Genomic DNA, 17,727 nt, shown 5'->3' with positions numbered 1-17,727 from the left:
CTGTGGCTTCTGGACTGAGCAAGTTGTCCACACCTCTAGGCCTTTGTTCAAGTTGTTCCCTTGCTCAGAACATCGCCCCCAACAACTCAAGCTGGCCAATGCCAGCTGATCTTCCTGGACTCTCAGCTCAGGTCATCATCTTTCAATTCTCCAAGTGGATCTGATCACACTGTACCTGGGCCTCCCATCCCTGTACCCTGTTGCCAACTGCTACCTGAATATTACATGCTTCTTTTGTGAAGACAAGGTCTCACTATGTTGCCCAGGTTGGGCTTGAACTCCCAACCCTCTTGCCTCCGCTGTTACGTACTTTGATACAGGGCTATCTCCCCTATTGGTCTCAGAATTTCCTTGATGGAAGAGTCATAACTTTTGCCCATGTCCAGTGTGCAGTAGGTATCTAATACATGCCCATGAAATGAAAGAGAAATGACTGCCCTGCCCTCCTCTGGGGCTTCAGAAGCTCGATAAATGGAGTGGTGGGAGACTGTCCCCTTTCCTCCCTCCCCGCTGCTGTCCAGGTGACTTCACGAGGAAGGTGGGTGCTGGCCTGTACTGACTTCTTGACTTCCGGCCCCGGCTGTCCTCACTGGGCCCAGTCCTGGCAAGCCCAGCTGGACAAGGGTGGGCCAGGGAATACGGGAGCCCCTTACCAGTGCTTGTGAGTACAGAGAATGGCGACCAAGGTGACCCCTTCCTTTTCAATGGAAGCCTGCGGGAGAGAGGAGGTTTGGAGACTGGGGAGCAGGATGCAAGGGACACTTAAAGCAGCAGGAGTCAGGAGTGTGGGTGCTGGTGGAGAGGAGAGGAGAGGATGGAGAGATGAAGCGGAGGGAGGGGATGGGGCTGGAGGGGAGAGATCCAGGAGTGTGAAGCACGGGGCACATGGAGGCAGAGGGACAGACACAGAGAAATAAGGAATGGGAGGGAAAGACAGAGAGACCCAGATACTGACAGACAGAGGTAACAGAAATAAAGAGGGTCTGAAGGGGGCCAATGGGAGTGAAAGCCAGCCTGGAAACTCACTAGACCCACAGTCCTGGGCCAACACCCCCAGCCCTCTGGCTCTGCATCCCCCACTGCTGCTCTCCCCTTCTGCCCAGCCATGCCCTGTACCTCCCTCCCCCAGGCCATGTGTGTGCACGTGCACGTGTGAACATGGAGCATATGGGATATATCTCACGGGCAGACAGACAAGGGTCAGCCCTCTCTAGCAAGGGGAAACTGCCAGTCCCCAAGGTGACCCCAGGCACCCCCTGCTCCCTGCCCTCCCCTCACCTGCACAGCGCGAGGGTCTGAAGGGTCCACAGCCACAGCCAGCTGGGCCTGGGTGTCGATGATGAGGTAGCTGTAGTTGTCCGAGAGGACAGGAATGGGAAGCACCTTCACTCCTGGGGACAGAGATGGGCTGTGGGCAGGGTAATAGGCAGGGAGCCCAGGGTATGTGAAGGGGAGTATGAGGGTGGGGGCACAGAATGGGGGATGCTGGCCAGGGGCAATCAGAGCTCACCATTGAAGAGGCGGGGCTGGGTTTTCGAGTGGCCTTTAGGGTAGCGATTCCGAGCCCGGCGTAGCTGCTGTCGGTAGAAGAGGTACCCGAGCCAGGTGCGGGTGTACAGGCTGTACCTAGAGAGTGAGTGGGTGGCCTATGGTTAGCCTTTCTCCCTAGCTCCTCTAGACCCCTTCGTGATGCCTGCAGGCCCCACATCTCCATTCCTTTGGTCACCCCATGAGCCAATGCAATTCCACCCTCACTTATTAAGTGCCTACTGTTTGCCCTGCTTAGCACTCATGACAAGATGGAGAATGAGACGGACACACCTAGAACTTGCAATCTATCAGGGAGATGTGAACTGAGTAACTCACAGAAGAGAATTGGAAAGGCTGGGTGCGGTGGCTCACACCTGTAATCCCAGCTCTTTGGGAGGCCGAGGAGGGTGGATCACCTGAGGTCAGGAGTTCGAGATCAGCCTGGCCAACATGGGAAAACTCCATCTCTACTAAAAATATAAAAAGTAGCCGGGTGTGGTGGCGCACACCTGTAGTCCTAGCTACTCAGGAGGCTGAGGCAGGAGAATTGCTGAACTTCAGAGGCAGAGGTTGCAGTAAGCCAAGATCACATCACTGCACTCCAGCAGGTGAAGAGCAAGTCTCCATCTAAAAAAAAGAAAGACTTGGATCTCTTTGTTTATGTCTTTTTTAATCTAGCCCAGGGTCTAGCACCCCTGATGAAGTAACCTTTGCAGGGAAGAGGGAGTAGGAATTAGGAGGCTGAAATGAGGTAGGAAAAATATTTCAGAAAGAGCAGTGGTGGTCAAACTTTAGCATGCATCCTAATCATCGGAGGAAGGTTGGGTTAAGTGGCTCACGCCTGTAATTCCAGCACCTTGGGAGGGAAGGAGAGAGGATCACTTGAGCCCAGAAGTTCGAGACCAGCCTGGGCAACACTGTACCCTATAGGGTCTCTACAAATAAAAAAAAGAATAGCTGGGTGTGGTAGCACATGCCTGTGGTCCCAGCTACTCAGGTAGCTGAAGCAGGAGGATTGCTTGAGCCCAGGAAGTCGAAGCTACAGTAAGCCATTGCACCACTGCACTCTAGCCTGGGTGACAAAACAAGACCCCTGCCTCAAAAAAAAAAAAAAAAAAAAAAAAATCATCTGAGGCTGGGTGCAGTATCTTACGCCTGTAATCCCAGCACTTTGCGTGGCCAAGGCAGGCGGATAACCTGAGGTCAGGAGTTTGAGACCAGCCTGACCAACATGGTGAAACCCCATCTGTACTAAAAATACAAAAATTAGCTGGGTGTGGTGGTGGTGCATGCCTATAATCCCAATTATCTTTTTTGTAGATGTAGAGATGGGGTCTCAATTTGTTGCCTAGGCTGGTCTCAAACTCCTGGGCTCAACTAATCCTCTTGTCTTGGCCTTCCAAAGTGTTGGGATCACAGGTGTGAGCCACTGTGTCCAGCCTGAAATTCTCTCTCTTTTTTTTTTTTTGAAACAGAGTCTTGCTCTGTTGCTCAGACTGGAGTGCAGTGGCGCAGTCTCGGCTCACTGCAACCTCTGCCTCCCAGGTTCAAGCGATTTTCCTGCCTCAGCCTCCCGAGTAGGTGGGATTATAGGTGCACACCACCATGCCTGGCTAATTTTTTGTATTTTTAGTAGAGACAGGGTTTTGCCACGTTGGCCAGGTTGGTCTCAAACTCCTGACCTTGGGTGATCCACCTGCCTCGGCCTCTCAAAGTGCTGGGATTACAGGTATGAGCCACTGCGCCTGGCTGAGCCTGAAATACTTTTTTTTTTTTTGAGAGGGAGTCTCACTCTGTCGTCAGGCAGGGGTGCAGTGGCGTGATCTCAGCTGATTGCAACCTCTGCCTCCCAGGTTCAGGTGATTCTCCTGCCTCAGCCTCCCGAGTAGCTGGAACTACAGGTGCCCACCACCATGCCCAGCTAATTTTTGAATTTTTAGTAGAGACAGGGTTTCACCATGTTGGCCAGGATGGTCTCAATCTCTTGACCTCATGATCCACCCACCTTGGCCTCCTAAAGTGCTGGGATTACAGGCATGAGCCACCGTGCCTGACCCTGAAATTCTTTTTTTTTTTTTTTTTTTGAGACGGAGTCTCGCTCTGTCACCCAGGCCGGAGTGCGGTGGCCGGATCTCACCTCACTGCAAGCTCCGCCTCCTGGGTTCACGCCATTCTCCTGCCTCAGCCTCCCAAGTAGCTGGGACTACAGGCGCCCACCACCACGCCCAGCTAGTTTTTTGTATTTTTTAGTAGAGACGGGGTTTCACCCTGTTAGCCAGGATGGTCTCGGTCTCCTGACCTCGTGATCTGCCCGTCTCAGCCTCCCAAAGTGCTGGGATTACAGGCTTGAGCCACCGCGCCCGGCCAGACCCTGAAATTCTTAATGATTTTATCTTTGACCTTGTGTCTTGTTTTTTTTTTTTTTTTTTTTTGAGTTGGAGTCTCGCTCTCTTAAGAGTGCAGTGGCCGGATCTCAGCTCACTGCAAGCTCCGCCTCCTGGGTACACGCCATTCTCCTACCTCAGCCTCCCGAGTAGCTGGGACTACAGGCGCCCGCCACCTCGCCCGGCTAGTTTTTTGTCTTTTTTAGTAGAGATGGGGTTTCACTGTGTTAGCCAGGATGGTCTCCATCTCCTGACCTCGTGATCCGCCTGTCTCGGCCTCCCAAAGTGCTGGGATTACAGGCTTGAGCCACCGCGCCCGGTCTGACCTTGTGTCTTGTAAGTGGAGCCTGATAGGACAGTGGGACGTGCAGGGCGCAGGAGACACATACAGTGAGTGTGCTCCGTTCCTCACTTACCATACCTGTACAGAGTCTGCAATGCCTGTGAGCACACAGATCTGGGGGACCCACAATGCATGGGAGTTCAACAGGACTCAAAGCGAGTACAAGGTGAGTGCACACCTATGACTGACCCAAGAGGCCAAGCTTTCAGTTCAAACTAGAATGTGCTTCAAGTGCACAAAGAAGACAGAAGTGTTCTAAGAAACACGAATGATCAAGGAATTCTGCTGCATCCTTTCTTGCTTTTGTGTTATCCACACACTTATGCTGCAAATAGCGATACAGAAAGGAAGGGGAAGATAGGGTAACCAATCCATCCTTTTCCTTTCCATCCTTCCTTATTAACTGGCAAGCCAACAGTGCTGGCAGAATGTGCACATATTAAGAATTGAAAGCCGGGCGCGGTGGCTCATGCCTGTAATCTCAGAACTTTGGGAGGCCGAGGCAGGTGGATCGCGAGGTCAGGAGTTCAAGACCAGCCTGGCCAAGATGGTGAAACCCCATTTCAACTAAAACTACAAAAATTAGTTGGGCTTGGTGGCAGGTACCTGTGATCCTAGCTACTCGGGAGGCTGAGGTTGCAGTGAGCCGAGATTGCGCCACTGCACTCCAGTCTGGGTGACAGAGTGAGACTCCATCTCAAAAAAAAAAAAAAAAAAAGAATTGAAGGCCGGGCGCAGTGGCACACGCCTGTAATCCCAGCTCTTTGGAAGGCAGAGGCTGGTAGATCACTTGAGGCAGGAATTGGAGACCGGCCTGGCCAACATGGTGAAACCCCATCTCTATTAAAAGTACAAAAATTAACAGGGTGTGGTAGTGGGGACCTGTAATCCCAGCTACTCAGGAGGGTGAGGCAGGAGAATCGTTTGAACCTGGGAGGCGGAGGTTGTGGTGAGCCAAGATCACGCCATTGCACTCCAGCCTGGGCAACAACAGTGAAACTCCATCTGAAAAAAAAAAGAAAAACAACGAACTGAAGGCCAGGTGTGGTGACTCATGCCTGTAATCCCAGCACTTTGGGAGGCGGTGACGGGAGAAGTGCTTGAGCCCAGGAGTTTGAGACCAGACTGGGCAACATGGTGAGACCCCATCTCTACTAAAAATGCAAAAATTAACCAGGCATGGTGGCACGCACCTGTGGTCCTAGCTACTTGGGAGGCTTAGGTGGGAGGATCACTTGAGCCCAGGAGGTCAAGGCTGCAGTGAGCCATGTTTGCACCACTTCACTCCACTCTGAGTGACAGAGGAGACCCTGTCCTGGTAAGAACTAAATATATATATCCATGTATAAGCTAAGAAATATTAATTATGTAGTTTCTGTGATTCTACAGGAGTTAAATGTTCTTATATTTGTATTTAAAACAAGCATTGCACAGTATTAAGCAAATGGTAAAATTCCTGCTAATAATTTAAATGCTTCTTACTTAGAATTACATTCAATAGCAAATTAAAAACATAACAGGTCAAAACAGATCATACAAGAAAAAAAGCTTCATATTTTATTATTTTTAATGACTATTTTTTCCCAACTATTTTTTTTTTTTGAGACAGAGTCTTGCTCTGTCGCCCAGGCTGGAGTGTGGTGGTGCGATCTTGGCTCACTGCAAGCGCTGCCTCCCAGGTTCATGCCATTCTCCTGCCTCAGCCTCCTGAGTAGCTGGGACTACAGGCACCTGCCACCATGCCTGGCTATTTTTTTTTTTTTTAAGTAAAGACAGGGTTTCACCATGTTGGCCAGGATGGTCTCGATCTCTTGACCTCGTGATCCACCCGCCTTGGCCTCAAAAGTGCTGGGATTACAGACGTGAGCCATTGCGCCCGGCTGACCCTAAGTCTCTACAAGGATTGACTGTATGTGGGAGCAGGTGCAGCCGCTCTTCAGACACCTTAGGGAAGAGCTAGCTGATTTGTCCGCAAGCAGTTGGGTGAAAACCAAGCAGGTTTCCATGGCAATTTGTAGAAATGATTTAGGTAAAGTTTAATCACTGCACTGTCTGCTCTATGTACCCATGGGTTTATATTGACTGGCAATCTGGGCACATGATTGAAAGGCTTTGCCAACCTTTATTTGTCTTTATGTTCCTTTTTCGTAGGCCTTCTTTTTTTTGGTTTTATTTCTAAATTAGATTTGGCCAAGTTACACTTTTATTTCTTCAACAATATTTACTGAATCCTTGCTATCGGCCAGGCACTGAACACACACTGAGCAAGGCAAACTCACTGTCTTTGTGAAGATTCTATCTAGTAGGACAGACAGCATGATTAACATTTTTTTTTTTTTTTTCAAATGGAGCTTCACTCTTGTTGCCCAGGCTGGAGTGCAATGGCATGATCTTGGCTCACCGCAAATTCCGCCTCCCAGGTTCAAGCAATTCTCCTGCCTCAGCCTCCCAAGTAGCTGGGATTACAGGCATGCGACAGCACACCTGGCTATTTTTGTATTTTTAGTAGAGATGGGGTTTCTTCATGTTGATCAGGCTGGTCTCGAGCTCCCAACCTCAGGTGATCCGCCTGCCTTGGCCTCCCAAAGTGCTGGGATTACTGGCATAAGCCACTGCATCCAGCCTTTTTTTTTTTTTTTTTTTTTTTAAAGAGATGGGATCTTGCTCTGTCAGCCAGGCTGGAGTGTGGTGGCTCAGTCACAGCTCACTGAAGGCTGAAATGCTGGGGTTCAAGTGATTCTTGCACCTCAGTATCCCGAGTAGCTGGGACTACAGGCATGAGCAGACATACCCAGCTAATTATTTTTGTTATTTATTATTTTTTTTTGAAGAGAAGATGTCTTGATTCGCTTCCAGGCTAACACTGAGAGTTTCTAATACACAAGAGCACGTTCTAACACCTGGAGACCCTAGTCAAATCACCCAAGTACGATGAGAAAGAGTGAAAGAGGATATCTGCATAATCTCAAAGTATCTGCTTCACAAAATAACCACTAATTATAAAGACCATAGAAACCTGGCTGACTCCACCTTAAGCCAGTGATCAAAGTTAATCTCACCAGTAACAATATATAGACATCATTTGCCTCTTGGTGTGATGTACCAAGGAGGGCACAAGATCACTTCTGTGGTATTTGTGCCAAAAATGCAAATCTCTAATTCTTTTTTGGGACTTGCTCTGTCGCCCAAGTCAGAGTGCGGTGTTATGATCCATAGCTCACTGCAGCCTTAATCTCCTGGGCTCAAGCGATCCTCCCACCTCAGCCTCCTGAGTAGTTGGGACTACAGGTGCGTGCCAGTTAATTTTTTACATTTTTAGTAGAGATGAGGTCTCACTATGTTGCCCAGGCTCTACTCTTCAAATGTATGGACAAGACAAAAGATAGACTGAGAAACTGTCCCAGACTGGAGGAGACCAGGAGATAAATGCAACCTGGGATCCTGGACTGGACTGCAGATCAGAGAAAGGGCAACAGCAGGGAAAAATGGTGGATTTGAGTAAGCTCTGAGAGTAGTTCATAGGCTAGTATTTATGTTAATTTCTTGGTTTTGATGACTATAGTGCGATTATGAAAGATGGCAGTATTCAGGGGCGAGAGGCATATGGGAATGCTATGTAGTATTTTGACAAGTCTGAAATCATTTCAAAATGAAAAGTTGTGTTTGTTTGTTTTTAGACTGAATCTTGCTCTGTCACCCGGGCGGGGGAATGCAGTGGCATGATCTTGGCTCACTGCAACCTCCATCTCCCAGGTTTAAGCAATTCTCCTGCCTCAGCCTCCCTAGAAGCTGGGATTACAGGTGCCTGCCACCATGCCCAGCTAATTTTTATATTTTTAGTAGAGACAGGGTTTCACCGTGTTGGCCAGGCTGGTCTGGAACTCCTGACTTCAGGTGATCCTCTTGCCTTGGCCTCCCAAAGCGTAGGGATTATTGGTGTGAGCCACAGTGCCTGGCCCAAAATGAAAAGTTAAAAAATAAAATTAAATAAAATCACCCTTTCCTCTGACAGACACCACCTTGCACCAATGCCTGAGTCCCGTTCCTGTCTTTATTTCTCGCTACATGGGCTTATAGAAAGAGCAGAGGCTCTGGCAACAGAAAGATCCAGGCTCCCATCATAGCCTGGCCCCTGTTGACTCTGTGACTTTGGGCAAGTCATGAGTTTCACAGATGAGGTTCCTCATCGATAACATGGCAATGCTGTGACTTACCCCTGAAGGACTGTGCGAAGATTAAGTGCCTAAAATAAGAAAACTAATGTAAAGCACTCAGCCGAGAGCCTCGCGGGTGGAAGATGTTTAGCAATTGTTGTTTCCTTCCCAAATTCAGCCAGGCAGTCCTCCCAGCTGCTAAAGCAGGGTCATGCACATCTGGGAGGGGTGATAAGCTCCCTGCCTCCGCTTACTAAATGCTGACTACATGTGCCCAGGTTCTGTCCCTAACAAAGGACAAGATCTGTTGGGGCAGGGACTGTGCACCAATAAGCCGCAGTAAACAAGGCCCCTCCCTGTCACTCACTGTATTTGGCAAATACTGTGCAAGATGGACACAGTGGAGACAGCAGAAACACGGCAGAAGGGGCCCTGCCTTCGGGGAGCTTGTAACGTGGGGAAAGGGAGGGCCAACAGACATTAAACCAGAAACTGGATTAGTCAGCAAACTGCCAGTTAACTATGGCTGGGGGTGGAAAAGAGTGGCCGGAAGGGAAGAGGCCCTACTATAGACAGGGTGCCCAGGGAAGGCCTCGTGCCCAGAGGGTGACATTCATGCTGGAAACTGCAAGACCGAGCCAGCGGCATGGACGGTTCTGGGTGATGTGGCACCAAGGCAGGAGGAGTGTGGAATTTTAGGAATTGCCAGGAGGCCTCGGAGTCTCTAGGCAGGGCTGGAGGGACCAACAGTGCTGGAGAAGGGGTCAGTGAGGTGGGCAGAAGCCAGGCCGTGCAGAGAGTGGAAAATGGCTGGTGGGCGTTAGAACAGGGTGCACAGGATCAGACTCCCTTTCTGAGAGCTCACTGGGCTGCTGGGTGGAGAAAAGGGGCAGGAGGTGCTGAGTCATCCAGGTGGGAGAGAGACAGGGGTCTGGACTAGAGAGGGTACTGGAGGTGGAGAGGGTAGGGTGGCAGAGGGATGGGAGATCTGTGCCTGGCTTGGATGTGGGCTAGGGACAGGTTGCAGTCCTTGCTGGCCTGAGGTCTTGATCTTTGGGCAAAGCAGGAGAAGGCAGGGCTGAGGCGGGGAAGGAGGAAGGGAAGGGGAGAACAGCCTGAGGACCTAGTGGCTCTCCCCAGCCCTGTGCCCCGCCCTGCCAAGGGCTTCCACAGGACTCTCTAAGCCACTTAGCTCAGGCGCTTCCTCCATCTGCCTGCAGAGTTGGCGAGTGACAATCCCCACAGTCAGCTCCCCGTCCTGCTCCTTCTCTTTCTGGGAAAGGGCCCCTGTCCTTGCAGTTGCACTTAGCCTTCTCCCTGGCATATGCAACCAAAACAGGATCCCTCTCAATTTTGCCATCCACTGCCCCCCATCGCAGCCTCACCTGTGGGAACAGGCCCTGGAAACTCACCTAGGGTCTCTCTACCTCCGACCCAAACTGCAAACCACAGGCAAAAAGAAGTTCCTAAAGCGCCGCATTTTGCTGAGGCTTGCACCTGCTCGAAAGTCTTCGGTGGCTCCTCACTGCTTATGAACAAATGTCCAACTTCCAGTCAGGCCTTCTGGAAACTGAGACCACAGGAGTTGCTGCCCCCTCCCTTCCTGTACTGCCCAAGGATAATCCCGTGCTCCCAAGAATGAAAGGACAGAAACCCCCTAAATGACTGCCACCAGCGAAATGTACAAATAAATTCCAACATATTCAGACCTTGGAAAACTGCACAGCAAGGGAAACACATGATCTAGAGCAACAGGTTTCAACATTCACAAAGCTCAAGCACGCATCGTTATGCTGAGACATACTGCAGAGAAAACAATATGACAATATTCATTAAAAATACAAAAGCATGGCTGGGTGCGGTGGCTCACACCCGTAATCCCAGCGCTTTGGGAGGCCGAGGCAAGTGGATCACCTGAGGTCAGGAGCTGGAGACCAGCCTGACCAATATGGTGAAATCCCGTCTCTACTGAAAACACAAAAATTAGCCAGGCATGGTGGCGCGTGCCTGTAATTGCAGCTACTTCAGAGGCTGAGGCAGGAGAACTGCTTGAACATGGCAGGCAGAGGTTGCAGTGAGCCAAGATCGTGCCACTGCACTCCAGCCTGAGTGAAAGAGTGAGACTGCCTCAAAAAAAAAAAAAAAAAAAAAAAAAAAAAAAAAAAAAAAAAAAGCATGCAAATCAATCATGTATATTTTTTGGGTTTTTTTTTTTTTTCTTCTTCTTGAGACAGAGCTTTGCTCTTGTTGCCCAGGCTGGAGTGCAATGGCACGATCTCAGTTCACTGCAACCTCTGCCTCCTGGGTTCAAGTGATTCTCCTGCCTCAGCCTCCCAAAGTAACTGGGATTACAAGTGCCTGCCACCATACCCAGCTAATTTTTTTGTATTTTTAGTAGAGACGGGTTTCACTATGTTGGCCAGGCTGGTCTCGAACTCATGACCTCAAGTGATCCACCCACCTCGGCCTCCCAAAGTGCTGAGATTACAGGCATGAGCCACCATGCCCAGCCAGAACCTGTGCCCTTCTGTCTTCAATCCCCTGCTCCACCTTCCCAGGATGTCACTGCCCCATGTTATGGCCCCTGGTTTCCTAAGCCATTACCAGAGATATGGCTTCTTCTTTTGCTGGAGGCAAGAAGCAGGAACTCACTCCCCTAACCTCAGTTTCCCTTTCTGTCAAATTGAGTGCTCCCCCGCAGCCTGGACCAGTAAGTTTATGTGACTCACAAGAAAATACTGATGCTTGTTATGTGACTCACAAGAAAATACTGATGGGCCTTGGCCCATCTATATTAGAATGATCTAGGGGTGCTGGTTAAAAAAGAAGATTCTGACCTTCTTCTCTCCCTCCCTCTTCCTAGATTTTGATTCAGCAGTTCTGGGGCCAGGAACTACCCATCATCACCTCACCAAAAAGAAGATAAAGTTTCCTAATTGGTCCTCTAGGACTTAGGTGGGAGGCAGAAAAGCCATTCTGCAAGGTGGGGAGCAGCCAGCCTGGGTAAGTGGCAGCTGCCCCGAGGGACCCTCCTTGTGGGGTTACAGCTGCAGACAGTGCCAGCACCTCCAGTGTAGGGTCAAAGTGCACCTTCCACTCCTTGCCTCAGTGAGCCAGCAGTTGGTGTCTCTGGTATCTGAATGTGAGCCTCCAGCCCCATGGGAGGCCATGTGTGACAACTGGGGACAGTGAGCCACTGCCCCCCCAGATGCCCCTCCCTCTGACACACAGTGGAAAACACACAATGAAGCTCTTCTCTCCTCCATAGGGCCATTTCACCATCCTGGGCAGCCCTGAGAGAAGCCTGAGGTTTTCAAGCCTCTGTCCCAGCTGGGCCCAGGGCTGGCCTCAGGCCAGGGGGAGTAGGAGGGAGGGTGGAGGGCAGGGGAGCAGCATAAAGGGGGCTCTGCCTCCCACAGAATGACCTGGAAAGCCCTTATTGCCAGGGTCACCTGCCTTGGCTCCTCCCTTCCTCCTGTATCGGCTAAATGGCCCCCCGATCCCACAGGGCCCCAGACTCCACTGGGACCCAACGGACAAGCTCAGGCTGGTGGGGCCTCTGGCCGGGGACTGTTCTGCCTTCTCCCTTCGTGTCCTCAGGACCCAGACTGCCCAGGCTCTGCATCTTACCACTGACAGGGCACTCCTAATGAAACAGAACTGAAAGTGCCTGTCTGAGAGCTGAGGGACCTGGAGGGCCACCAGGGCACAGGGTTCTATGGGACCCAAGGTCTGCTCCGAGGCCCCTCAGGAACGTAGAGAGCAGCTCCATGTTTTGTGCATTCTCAAAACTGAGGAAACGGAAGAAGATAACGAGACAGCTAAAAGGCCCTTGAGGGTGAGGGTTTCCCGAAGCTGCCAGCATGCCTGGGGGCGGGGGGACTTCCTCACGCCCAGGAGAGGGACAGGGCTGCTCCGCGGTCAAAACAGGAGATCCCCGGGTCAGGGTCTGCCATCGTCCTACCCATCCCTGGATGGGTTCTTCCCCAGACTTCACAGCCCTCTCCAGAGGACACCCATCTGTCACTGACGAAGGGGGCTCTTGGCTAGAACCAGAAGCACAGTAAGAGCTGGTGGCCTCTCCATGGTGTCTCAGCCCTGGCTGGGAGGCCTTAGCTAGTTCTCTCTCCATGGGTGTAATTCCAGGCCACCTGCCTGCCAAGGGCTCTGGGCTTTGTTTAGTTTTGGTTTGTTTCTTGTGACTTTCTCCTTCTCTCCTCACTCATCCCAATCCCAGGCTTTCCTGATTCAATCCTGCTCCCTGGGCTAGGCCTGAGGGTCCCAGAGGGCCACCAAGGACACAGGGTTCTAGTGGAGCCGGGGTCTGCTCCAAGGCACCTTAGTTTTTGTTTGATTGTTTTGACACAGAGTCTCGCTCTGTCATCCAGGCTGGAGTGCAGTGGCGTGGTCTCTGCTCACTGCAAGCTCCGCCTCCCGGGTTGAAGCGATTCTCCTGCCTCAGCCTCCCGAGTAGCTGGGATTACAGGGGTGCACGACCATGCCCAGTTAATTTTTGTATCTTTTAGTAGAGATGGGGTTTTGCCATGTTGGCCAGGCTGGTCTCAAACTCTTGGCCTCAAGAATCCGCTCGCCTTGGCCTGCCAAAGTGCTGGGATTACAGGTGTGAGCCACTACACCCGGCCCCAAGGCCCCTTAGGAACACAGAAAGCAGCCAGGAAGTCCGATCCATGAACACCTAACTCCAGTACAAGCAAGAATGCGCACGGGAAGCTCGAAGAGGGAAGATAGTGCCGGGGGCAGTCTGGAGACAAGAGGTTCATTTTGACTGAGGAGGCTGGGAAGGCTTCATGGAGAAAAGGGCACCTGAGCCAAGCTTTTCATTCATTTATTCACACATGCATGCATTCATTCAGAAACTTTTTTTTCTTTCACATCAGACGGATACCGTGCTGACATCACCATAAGGTTTGAGGGATGCGCATGTTACCTATGCGTGTGAAAACCCAATCATACTTAGGAATTAAAATAGGACTATTCAGAGGCATTTAGTAAGGGCCACCTAGGTGCCAGGCACTGTTCTGGAATCTGGGATACAGTCTTTAACAAAGCTTCTCCCCCTGTGTAGCCACATTCTGGTTGGGGGAGAAGAACAATCAACATGTAGTGTGTCCCATGGTGATGTGAACTAGGGGAACATAAAGCCAGAGAGGGGACAGGGTGCAGGGGTGCGGGTGGTGCTATGTTTATGTGGGGTGGTCAGGGCAGGGCTCTCATATAAGGCAAAATTTGAGCAGAGAACTGAAGGAAGTGAGGCAGCAAGCCATGCGGAGTCACAGAAAGGCCTGAAGGGAGGGGTGTCTTGGTGTATTTGAGGCCTGGGATTACAACAGGCAGAGACAGAATTAGCCCAGACCTCTCCGCTAGGACTGAAGCACCGTGGAGAGGCCACCAGCTGTGGCTGAGGCAGAGGAGCAGGCTGAAGGGCGCTAAAAGATGTGGTAGGGATGGGCAGGTCACAGAGGGCCCTGAAGCCATTCTTCGAACAGACTTGGACCTCATGAGAGAGGTGGGAAATGGCTGGAGGAGTTTGAGCAGAGAAGTAATCCATTCCTGAATTAAATAAGTTTCTTTTTTTTTTTTTTTGAGATGGAGTTTCACTCTTATCACCCAGGCTGGAGTGCAATAGCGCAATCTCCGGTCACTGCAACCTCTGCCTCCTGGGTTCATTCAAGCGATTCTCCTGGCTGGCCCAGGGTGGTGGCAGTGGAGGCAGGGAGAAGTGTTCAGATTCTGGGTACCTTTGAAGGTGAGTTTTGAAGATGCAACAGAATTTGACAGTAGAGACGTAGGGAGGAAGGAAGGCAGGACAGGTCAGACGGAAGTGCAGGAACAGCTCAGGCCTGGGGGAGATGAAACTGGGCAGGTCTGTAGGGGGTGTGGGAGGGCTGCAAAGGCCTGGGTGAGGGGCGTGGCTCCATTATGTTGGCAGTGTGGCTTGCAGAAGTGGACACTTGCTCAGAGCCACACTTTGAAGACTAACCAGGCAGCAGGGGGAAGCTGTGTCAGTGGGGAGAGCAGAGAGCAGCAGGGAGGCATGAGGCTGCTGTGGGTGCTCTGGCCATAGCTCTCCAAGGTCCCACAGGCCCCAGAAAAGAAAAGGATCCTGCTCCCCTCCTGCCAGGCTGCGATGTGGATAGCCCAGCTCATCTACCTGGCCTCATTCAGCAGCTGGGAGGATTCACTCAAGGTCCCTCCCATCAGGCTCCTGCCACTCTTGAAATCAAGCCAGTGGGACTCATTGGCCCCAGATAAGGGCTTTCCTCTTGCAGAAGCAGAGCAAGCTAGGTCCATCCCAGGGAGGGTTGCGAGGGTCAGGAAGGACCTTCTACGCCTCGGAATGGAGGGGGGCTTGGTCTAGGAGGGAAGGCTGTCACTAGGACTGGCTTTCCCCACAGGCCAGCTGCTACCCACCTCCTTGGCTCTGCAAGACACTCGCAGACCTGCTTGTGTCCTATCCGTCTCCCCTCTGCAGACAGAGGCTTTCCTCAAGACTCTGTTCTGCAAAATCCCCACAACTACCCCTAAGAAGGCAAAAGGACAACTGAGGCATGAAGCAGGGGGCACACACGGGCGAGTCCCACATTCCTGATCCGACTCCCCAAGTGTATCGTGCTGCTTCTGGGGAGCTTGCCGTGCCCTGCCTCCTCCTGGGTTTGGGCCCCCCATTTTTTTTTTTTTTTGAGATGGAGTCTTGCTCTGTCGCCCAGGCTGGAGTGCAGTGGTGCAATCTCGGCTCACTGCAAGCTCCGCCTTCCAGGTTCACACCATTCTCCTGCCTCAGCCTCCCAAGTAGCTGGGACTACAGGTGCCTGCCACCAGGACCGGCTAATTTTTTGTATTTTTAGTAGAGATGGGGAGACCTCCTGACCTCGTGATCCACCCACCTTGGCCTCCCAAAGTGCTGGAATTACAGGCTTGAGTCACTGCGCCTGGCCGGGCCCTTGCTTATATGTGTTCGCATGTGCTTTCTCCTTCCCTGCAGAACAGTGATCAGAACCTGTTCATATCTGGGACCCCACAGTCCTTACCCAGGGCAGCTGGGTGTTCCCTGGCTGAATGAAGGGATGTGGAGTTTCCTGCTGGGTGGTGAGTAGGACAGGCTTGGAAGACAGGGGTGGAGTTATGTAAGGAAGCTCCGGAAGGACACAGGGCCATGCATCCTCTCCCACCCAACTCCAGGTCACAGCAGGAACACTTGCTAACATTTCCTGAACACTCTCTTTGAGCCAGGCCCTGTGTATTTTAGGTGCGGTTTCATTTGATCTTCATAGGAGCCCTATGAGGTAGGCATCCCCAACCCCATTTTATAGATGCAAACAACTAAGGCACAGAGAAGTTACTTGTCCAAGGTCACATGGCTACTAAGCAACAAAGATAGGATGCAAAAGCAGATTTGTTCGACCCCACATGCTATGTGCTTAGCTACTATCCACACTGTCTCCCAGGCGCCACAGAGCCCCAAATGCATGTGTCTCACATCAGGTTCGCCTGTGGCCACTGTGCTCAGTTATCCTCATCCTAAGACAATTGTAGTTATGGTTAAGGAAAGCCTTTTATAAAACGGCCACACACCAGGGATGCTGATTATTAATGATAATATGGCCAACAGCTCTCCTCCCGGTTAGCCTGGTGTTTCCATCATTTCCTTTCCACCCCCAGTAGAATCCTCTATTTGTGATCCTCCCAGCCACACCTTCAGGTTGGTAGCGCATGTGCCCTCCCCCTCTCCACCATGTCCTCTCCCATCCCGTTCCCCCTCCCTCCCCATCCTTCCTGGAGACACCCCTAGCACCAACACCTGCCCATTTCCACCCTAGAGTTTCCTGCAAATATCCCCTTTCCCTCCCAGCAGCCAGCAGCTTCTCCCCCTGGGGACCGGACAGACTGTTTCCCACACTATGAGGAGCAAGGTCTGGAAATCTGCAAATGTGAAGAGTGGATTCCAAAGCAACCTTGAAATCCAGACACAGAAAAGCCTGTAGAAATACCGCATTTTGAAGAAGCTCTCCAATGATTCTAGTTTTGGAGATCTGTAAAATCCCAAGTCCCAATTTCCAGGCATACCCATACCCTCAAGATTCTGAGATAGTGATTCTGGCATTCTGATCTCAGGAATTCTGATTCCAGTTCCTTATGGAAACTTCTATTTTCCACTTCCTCAGGCCATTTGTATGACCTCAAACTTACTAATTTTGAAAGCTAGAAGTAGATTTAAATATCTTTCCCCAGATAAGACTGTAAAATTCCCAGAAATTTTATGGGGAGAAAATGTTTCCATTAAAAATCCCAAATATAGGCTGGGTATAGTGGCTCCTGCCTGTAATCCCAGCACTTTGGGAGGCCGAGGTGGGCAGATCATGAGGTCGGGAGTTCAAGACCAGCCTGACCAACATGGTGAAACCGCATCTCTACCGAAAATACAAAAATTAGCCAGGTGTGGTGGTGAGTGCCTGTAGTCCCAGCTACTCAGTAGGCTGAGGCAGGAGAATTGCTTGAACCTGGGAGGTGGAGGTTGCGGTGAGCTGGGATTGTGCCACTACACCACTCCAGCCTAGGGTACAGAGCAAGAGTCCGTCTCAAAAAAAAAAAAAAAAAAAAGGCCAGGTGTGGTGGCTCATGCCTATAATCCCAGCACTTTGGGAGGCCGAGGCGGGCAGATCATGAGGTCAGGAGTTCGCAACCAGCCTGACAAACATGGTGAAACCCCGTTTCACCATGCAAAGATCACGCCATTGCATTCCAGCCTGGGCAACAGAGTGAAACTCCGTCTCAAAAAAAGAAAAAAAAGAAGATTATTTAGATACCTTCATATTTGGGGATTTTCTTTTTCTTTTTCTTTTTTTGAGGCGGAGTCTTGCTCTGTTGCCCAGGCCTGAGTGAAATGGCGCGATCTCGGCTCACTGCAACCTCTGCCTCCCAGCTTTAAGCGATTCTTCTGCCTCAGCCTCCTGAGTAGCTGGGATTACAGGTGCTCACCACCATGCCCAGGTAATGTTTGTATTTTTAGTAGAGATGGGGTTTCACCATGTTGGCCAGGCTGGTCTCGAACTCCTGACCTCAGGTGAGCCAGCCACCCGCCTCAGCCTCCCAAAGTGTTGGGATTACAGGCATGAGCCACCACGCCTGGCCTAGATATTTTTCAGTCTCATTATTTTAATGCAATATGCAGAGCAATGGTAACTTACTTGGCGCATTATCTAAACGGTGACCAAGGTTTAGGATATTAGAGATGTGAATGCTCCAAAAGACACAAACACAAGATCCCCACCCCACCCTCCAGCACCACGTTTTTCTA

At 51.0% G+C, this 17,727-nt stretch overlaps 1 protein-coding gene and 1 non-coding gene across 4 annotated transcripts in view; both read right to left on the bottom strand.

Annotated features, from left to right (window-relative positions):
* Nucleotides 1-17,727, bottom strand: part of PNKD (PNKD metallo-beta-lactamase domain containing) — a 78,525-nt gene that overhangs the window by 5,282 nt on the left and 55,516 nt on the right. For 2 of the 3 annotated variants that reach the window (XM_028831102.2, XM_028831103.2), the window contains 3 exons: nucleotides 1,511-1,626; nucleotides 1,279-1,391; nucleotides 654-712 (listed from right to left, as the gene is read on the bottom strand). In XM_028831102.2, coding sequence (XP_028686935.1) covers nucleotides 654-712; nucleotides 1,279-1,391; nucleotides 1,511-1,626 — 288 coding nt within the window. Of the gene's footprint in view, nucleotides 1-653; nucleotides 713-1,278; nucleotides 1,392-1,510; nucleotides 1,627-5,187; nucleotides 5,263-17,727 lie in introns of all 3 variants that reach the window. The other variant, XM_077957560.1, reaches the window with a different exon arrangement.
* Nucleotides 13,304-13,404, bottom strand: LOC114671657 (small nucleolar RNA U13). Its single transcript, XR_003721686.1, has one exon. It is a non-coding gene; the product is annotated as a small nucleolar RNA U13 (small nucleolar RNA).

This window comes from Macaca mulatta, chromosome 12, assembly GCF_049350105.2.
Source record: "Macaca mulatta isolate MMU2019108-1 chromosome 12, T2T-MMU8v2.0, whole genome shotgun sequence".
NCBI lineage: Eukaryota > Metazoa > Chordata > Mammalia > Primates > Cercopithecidae > Macaca > Macaca mulatta.
Note: the sequence above shows the minus strand (reverse complement) of the source record. Positions and strands in the feature narration are given on the sequence as shown.